Genomic DNA, 7690 nt, shown 5'->3' with positions numbered 1-7690 from the left:
CTTCGTACGTCATCGCAACGCTTTTTACCGTACAATGGGTTGATCGTTGCAACGCAGCAGAAAGCACTAATGTGGGCTGGAGCAGAAGCTATTATAAAAGCTGATTAACGGTTATTAAATAATTGAAAACCGTCGAACATGCATAAATAGAATCACAAACAAAAACTTCAGGTAAAACAGTCATGGGTTAAAAATAAAACAACTATATAAAAAAAATTAAAAATAATTATTAATAATAAAAACGCACTAGCACTTTTACAATTTAAATACAATACTATAATTTTATAATATAAATTAATAGTTAGTTATATGTCTCATAATAAAATATTAAATTATTTCTTTCAAAAATCCCTAAAACACATGAAAGAAACACTTATGTCAGCTGGACCCATATCATAAAATACAAGCCTTTCCAAAATACAAATTGAATTATATCACATCAAGCAATAAGCTCATTGAAAACAGATAAATAAAGTTAGATGTGTGAAAGATTACAGGCTAACTGGCTTTTAGCTTTTCACGCTTTTAAATTACAGTATTGTACTGTATAAATAGTCTACACAATACAGTACAGTAGTTTCTCGAATTAAATTTATCACTTTTTCCAATTTATCTCTATGGGACAGAAATATTGGTGACCATAGAATGTGTCTAGTCATATTTAATTCTTGAGTATTCTTTAAAATACAAAGGCAAAGCCTAAATAATTATGATAAAGTGCCACAAACTTATTTAGTTCAGTGAGGATGTCGCTGTTGTCGCGCTTTTAGTATCAAGTTTTGTGCACTTCTTATTGCTTTACGCATTATTTATGCAGTTTATAACTACAAAACGAAAAAAACAATACAATTTACTGTAAACAACAGATTAGACAGCAAACTAAACTAAATAAAAATAAAATCAAAATGGCGACCCGAGAATGGATGTGAAGTTAGTTCCTGTTTTAGCCACCAGGTTAGAAGTTAGAAAACGTGGTTCTCTACCCTGTTCAGATTGTTTTTTTTTTATAACTTTACAGCATAAGGATCTAGCATTTTTAAAGTAGACATAGTTTATTGTTTGTTTTTTCATTTTACAACTCAAGTCCTAGTTGTAGTGTAGTGATGATGATGATGCACTCATTATAAGCTAAACATTAAAAATTTGGATTTCTAAATCATAATTAATAAGCAATTATTTAGATTAGACAAATTAAAAAAAAAATTATCAATTGGAATGGATTTGAAAATTGTTTACAATTTTTGATTTGATGAAGAAATGATGATGATGAGACTATTTTTTTTAAATAATTTTCATAAAGAGAACTGCTAAAGGTAAAATGATTTTCAATAATAGAGAACCACCAAAAAAATTAACACAACAAAAAAAATCCTGTATAATGGTTGACAGTGAATGCTATGCCTCTAGGCCAATAAGATGATGGTGATGGATGATGATGATGGATGATGATGAAGATGACGATGGTGATTTTTTTAATACTTTCCATATCTTTCAAATATGACCAAATTTCCCATTCCTCAACTACTAGGAAAACACTGTGTCAGGAGTTGGCACAACAATAGTCCAGTTCTAACCACCACCTCTTGGTGATGAGTCCAACTCCTTTAACGTTGAGCTATTGAGGATTTGAATGATGACGATAGTGATTATGGTTGATGATGATGATGTTAGTCGCTGTCCAGATCAGAGTCACTGTCAGCTCTTCCCCGGACCGCCTTCTTGGCCTGGATGTTCAGAGCCCGCTGCTTCTTGGCTTCAGCCGGAGGAACTGTCAGGTCTCCGGAGTACTCCACCACCTGGGATCTGGAGACAGGAGTACACACGTTACTTTAATTCTGACCAAAGTTCTATAGCATTATTCTCATTTTATTTATTCTTAAAATATCTTTTTAATTTAGTTTGTTTTGTTATTTATACAGGGTGTTGACGGGTGTAAGACCACTTATAGGAGCTGAACTGCATAATTAATTATTTTAACTAAAAAACAAAACTTTTAATGTTTTCATACAAAGTAATTCAAATAATTCCGACTATCCATGTAAACACGCCTTTATCCTACTATAATATTATAAACGCGAAAGTTTGTATGGATGTTTGGATGTTAGTTGTCTTTGACGCCGCTACTACTGAACCGATTTGGCTGAAATTTGGAATGGAAAAAGATTTTACTCAGGATTAACACATAAGCTTATACTTTTTATCCCGAAAAAATTCATGGTTTCCCGAGATTTGCAAAAACTGATGATTTTGATGATATACGCCTCGACTACTGAACCGAATTAGGTGAAATTTGGTATTAAGATATAAGTATAGAATGGTTCCCGAGGGATTTGTGAAAAACTAAATTCCACACGGACGAAGTCGCGGGCGTCCGCTAGCGTAAAACGAAAAAAAAAATGTTTTTTATTCAATGACAAGTTAAGATGATGATGACAGTTATGTACTACACTACATTTTGACGACAGCGACGAGATATAGCAACTGGCACTCCGCACTTCACTAGTAAGCTACTTCATGATGTTTATCAATGAATAAGTTTCGCTACATCATTATTATAAAGATGCGATATAATATTCACCCTTTAAGATCTATTTACAAAAGAAATATTATTTACTCTGAAAATATTCATTTAAGAACACAAGTTCCGTAAACATTTTAAATTAATTTTCTTTAAAGAATATAGCCCTAAGTAATGGGAACTTCTCACGAGCACTTTTTAATTATGTGCATATACAGGTATATGCACATAATTAAAAAGTTACAGGTGCATGTTCGGGCCAGATTCGAACCTACACCCTTAGAAGCGAAGCCACAAGATATTACTATAAGTTATACCTAGCTATCCTCCACTCCAGTATCTCAGTGGTGAAGTCGTCCCGGTTGCCCAGCTCTGTGAAGCCCACGATGAAGTCTGTGGTCTTGTTGCCTTTGATCAGCATGATGGTGGGGATGATCCGCACTTTGAGACGAGCTGGACACGACAATACAATATTATTATTCAACAATTTAATTTAATTTCTTTTTCAGTCCTATGTTACCTACAACGATGAAGGTTCTGTCTCACGGCCTCAGTAGTGCAGTTGTAGGCGCGGTGGATTGGGTTTGATCCCCGACTGGGACAATAGAGTTTTCTTAAATGGTCCAGGTTTGGCTAGAGGCTTCGGCCATAGGTAGTTACCACCCTACCGAAAAAGACGTACCGCCAAGCGATTTAGCATTCCAGTAAGATGCCATGTAGAAACCGAAAGGGGTGTGGATTTCATCTTCCTCCTAACAAGTTAGCCCGTTTCCATCTTAGATTGCATCATCACTTACCATCAGGTGAGATTGTAGTCAAGGGCTAACTTGTAAAGAATAAAAAAAGTGCACTTCTCTGTCCCTTCTCTAACACTTGACTAGAAAGGGGTTGTTTTTATGATATCACCAGAAATTATTCTAATTTTTCACACCTTTTAAACCTTCCCTATACCTCCACAAACATTTGAAGACCAAGATAAGATAAATCTGTTCAATCTCGAGTTTTAGTGAGACTAACGAACAGCAATTCATTTTTATTTATATATAATATATAGATAATGTCAAACGTTACCTGTCAGGAACGGTGCTCGCTCCACATTAAGCTTCACAAATCTCGTCTCCACGTGTCTGGCGGCGAGGATCCTGAGGTGCTTGTCCACTATGCGGCAGCGCGGCGTGTCGTCGCGGTAGAAGTGGCACACCACATTCTCGCTCTTGTTGCATACAGTGAAGAACTCCTTTTCGTCGGACAGCTCCGAGTACTCTCCGTGACCCTGGAGAGATTCAGAAAGTAAAGTATGATCCTAGTAATATTTAGCATCATTGCTCTTTCTCTTGTCTGACGTATTTTTTTTTTTATTGTTTACAAGTTAGCCCTTGACTACAATCACACCTAATGCTAAGTGATAATTCAGTCTAAGATGGAAGCTTCCGGTTTCTACACGACATCGTACCGGAACGCTAAATCGCTTGGCGGTACGTCTTTGTCGGTAGGATGGTAACTAGCCACGGCCGAAGCCTCCCACCAGCCAGACCTGGACCAATTAAGAAAACCTCGAGCGGTCCAGCCGGGGACCGAACCCAGGACCTCCGTCTTGTAAATCCACCGCGCATACCACTGCGCCACGGAGGCCGTCAAAAGTATTTGCCTGTTTTAGTAGGATGGTAACTAGTAGAGTCTGATGCCTAATGTTACAAGTTCCTCAATTACAGGTGGTATTCAAATTATGATATTGTAGAGGGGAGGTATCAGTGTTGGTATAAGAGGGTAATTGATGACTTGAGCTCAGTTGTTTGTTAGGCAGCGTAGACACCGTCACGCTGCCAGTCGCGTATGTAATTTTGTGCAATAATGTTTTATGTTGTAATTATTGATAATGTTTGGTGTTGTAATTATTGTTTATCACAAATTGTTTAGTGTGGGCATAGAGAACATGTCAAACAGGGAAGATAGGTGTCGATGACTTGAGCTCAGTTGTTTGTTAGGCAGCGTAGACACCGTCACGCTGCCAGTCGCGTATGTAATTTTGTGCAATAATGTTTTATGTTGTAATTATTGATAATGTTTGGTGTTGTAATTATTGTTTATCACAAATTGTTTAGTGTGGGCATAGAGAACATGTCAAACAGGGAAGATAGGTGTCGATGACTTGAGCTCAGTTGTTTGTTAGGCAGCGTAGACACCGTCACGCTGCCAGTCGCGTATGTAATTTTGTGCAATAATGTTTTATGTTGTAATTATTGATAATGTTTGGTGTTGTAATTATTGTTTATCACAAATTGTTTAGTGTGGGCATGGAGAACATGTCAAACAGGGAAGGTGAGTGTGGATGCATTCTAAACGGATCGCTTAAACCTACTCTCAAGGTGTTTCCACAAAATAATGGTACAATCACTGTCGCTACTACTTGTAATATCACAGTACCACCAGACCAGAGCCAAGATAGATATTATAACGACAGCAGCCGGTGTACCCACCATGGCGAGCCACTCCTGCTTCTGCTTGGCGCGCTGCTTCATCTCTGCGATGCGCTGCTGCCGGATAGCCTCCAGGTCGCTGTTGTCCAGTGCATCGAGCCTGCAAGTGATAATAATAATAATAATAAAGCCTTTTATTTTTCCTTATACTCTAGTGTTACAATAGTTTTCTTAAATCTAGTGTTAGTACATTTAATGTTTCTATTATTTAGTTTGTTAGTTTTAGCAATACATTGTTTTATTTATTTACTTATTTATTTTACTTTGTAGTATTAATTTAAGTTTGTTTTAAAATTATAAGGATCCCTTATAGGGTATCGACGTCATCAACCCATATTCGGCTCACTGCTGAGCTCGAGTCTCCTCTCAGAATGAGAGGGGTTAGGCCAATAGTCCACCACGCTGGCCCAATGCGGATTGGCAGACTTCACACACGCAGAGAATTAAGATAATTCTCTGGTGTGCAGGTTTCCTCACGATGTTTTCCTTCACCGATTGAGACACGTGATATTTAATTTCTTAAAATGCACACAACTGAAAAGTTGGAGGTGCATGCCCCGGACCGGATTCGAACCCACACCCTCCGGAATCGGAGGCAGAGGTCATATCCACTGGGCTATCACGGCTATATAGGGTATAGGCCTCCCCTTATTTCTGTCTTTTGTCATGAACCTCCACTGTTTTCCAACTAATGTATAAGGTCGTCACACCAACAGGATTTTGGACGCCCTACACTTTGTTTTCCTCCTGGACCTGGCCATATGGTTGTGGAGTGAGTCCATCGTTGATCTGTAGCGATATGGCCAACCTATCTACACTTTAGCTTTTGTGCTCTAAGAAACGAGTAATAAGTAAAATAATTAATGAGTAACAAGTCTGCAAGTAATACACTACTATTATAACGAGGTAAAGTTTCAGATAAGAGATTGTTTATTTATTTACACTTTTATTTGTCCACCAATATAACAGAAACAAAACAAATAGATAGACATATTATACAAAAAGGCACCGTCCTTAGCCCTCCTTAATCTGTACATCACAAAATCCATTTTTAGCAGATATCTACAAACCCCTACTCTCTACCCCTACCTTACCCTACTCTCACCTAGGTAGGGTAAGCTAAGTATACTTTACCCTGCCTTACCCTTACTCTACTACCCACTAACATGGATAACATACTTAAAACAAAATTATAATATATGTTAGTTACAATAGTATCTCATCATTAACAACTCATGCTGGCTTAATGCGGATAGACAGACTTCACACAAATTCTCAGTAAAATCTCATATATGCCGGTTTCCTCACAATGTTTTTCCTTCACAGTTTGAGACACGTGATATTTAGTTTCTTTTTTTTTCAATAGTATATACCATTTGTGAATCTTCATTATCTTCATCATCATCCTCCTTAAGCAAATGTAATGCTTCACAAATGGATTGTCGCTATTTTCCATAAGCGTTTTGTTAATGCTGTTATGAGTACAAAGATGATCAAAGAAGTAAAATGAGAAGGTACCTGTCCAGCTCATTGTCCAGCTGCCGCTCCACCGTCTGTGCCACCTGCTGCAGCACCTGCTCCATGATGACCAGCTCAACACAACTGAAACACCACGCTCATATCATCAGTGAAAGCCTTAGTAACTATTTCAGCATCATATCAGCCGATGGACGTCCACTGCAGGACATAGGCCTTTTGTAGGCACTTCCAAACATCACAATCCTGAGCCGCCTGCATCTAACGAATCTCTGCAACTCGCTTGATGTCATCAGTTCACTTGGTAGGGGGTCCACCAACACTATGACCTACAGTAGTCAAAAATTCTGAGCCCCGAGTTAGGAAGTTGGTGGCGTCACCCCGGTGCCTTGGAGAGCATGTTAAGGCATTGGTCCTGGTCATTATCATTAACAGCAGACAGGCAAGATTTTCGGTATCAACGGTAACGTGGGCGGGCGGGGGCAGGACCTAACCTCGCGCGGGCCTTCCTCCGACCTACTGCGCGTGTAGAGACACCCACAGTAGATTTCCAATTTTCCAAGACGTCATAAAGATTCCAACAAGGGTATAATGTTGAAATGAAATTAACTTATCACCATAATAAAATCGCCAATTGCACTGGAAGACCGTGAAAGTATTCTATTAAGTAGGAGGCCGTCAAAATAGGCTGATAATGATGAATTATAAAATTCGCACTCGCTTTAAATTATTGGTTTAAAATATAAACTCCTTAGTCCTTACTCCTGCATTAGTACCTTTATATTTTTTATAAAATTTAAATCTGGAATGAGGGTCATGTCGATGACCTCATGCGCCTTACACATGTTACTTTATACGTAAAAACCCGCGCACTTACTGTTCACACGATGATGTTAACTGCGTAAACTGATCACGATGATAGTTATTTAGATATTTATAATAATAACTACGAACAAATAAGTATTTTTTTTTTATGAAATTCGCAAAATAAAATCAGCACCGTTGTTGATGTTGACAAATTTTTAACCACAGACCAGACACAGCAAAGAGTAGAGTAAGTATATGACAGATTTTAATAGATACACCACAGACTACGATAAATGAAACAGACCCAAAGAATATATGCTCCAAGAAGAAGTCAAGGAACATACACGTTGGACATAGCAGCGCTACCATTTCCGCAAATTTCTTTATTTTTTGCTCAATTGGTTTCTTCAAA

The 7690-nt window shown here is 37.9% G+C and overlaps 1 protein-coding gene across 2 annotated transcripts; it reads right to left on the bottom strand.

The window, feature by feature from the left end:
- Positions 1-209: 209 nt before the first annotated feature.
- LOC112056049 (thioredoxin domain-containing protein 9) lies at positions 210-7525 on the bottom strand. 2 transcript variants are annotated; one of them, XM_024096391.2, is made up of 6 exons: positions 7349-7525; positions 6514-6597; positions 4996-5095; positions 3590-3791; positions 2836-2971; positions 210-1803 (listed from the first exon to the last, which is right to left on the bottom strand). In XM_024096391.2, the coding sequence occupies exons 2-6, from the start codon at positions 6576-6578 to the stop codon at positions 1668-1670; spliced, it is 639 nt and encodes a 212-aa protein (XP_023952159.1). In that variant the 5' UTR covers positions 6579-6597; positions 7349-7525; the 3' UTR covers positions 210-1667. The 2 variants fall into 2 exon arrangements, with proteins under 2 accessions (XP_023952159.1, XP_052746095.1); XM_052890135.1 differs by lacking the exon at positions 7349-7525 and adding an exon at positions 7089-7216.
- Between the last annotated feature and the right edge of the window lie 165 nt (positions 7526-7690).

Source organism: Bicyclus anynana, chromosome 27 (genome assembly GCF_947172395.1).
Source record: "Bicyclus anynana chromosome 27, ilBicAnyn1.1, whole genome shotgun sequence".
Classification (NCBI taxonomy): domain Eukaryota; kingdom Metazoa; phylum Arthropoda; class Insecta; order Lepidoptera; family Nymphalidae; genus Bicyclus; species Bicyclus anynana.
This window is presented reverse-complemented; position numbering and strand designations above follow the sequence as displayed.

Coding starts and splice junctions, on each gene's coding strand:
- LOC112056049 (XM_024096391.2), bottom strand. CDS start 6,578: ATGGAGCAGGTGCTGCAGCAGGTGGCACAGACGGTGGAGCGGCAGCTG. Junction 5,096..6,513: donor CTGGACAATGAGCTGGACAG/GTACCTTCTCAT, acceptor TATCACTTGCAG/GCTCGATGCACTGGACAACA. Junction 3,792..4,995: donor AGCAGGAGTGGCTCGCCATG/GTGGGTACACCG, acceptor GAATCTCTCCAG/GGTCACGGAGAGTACTCGGA.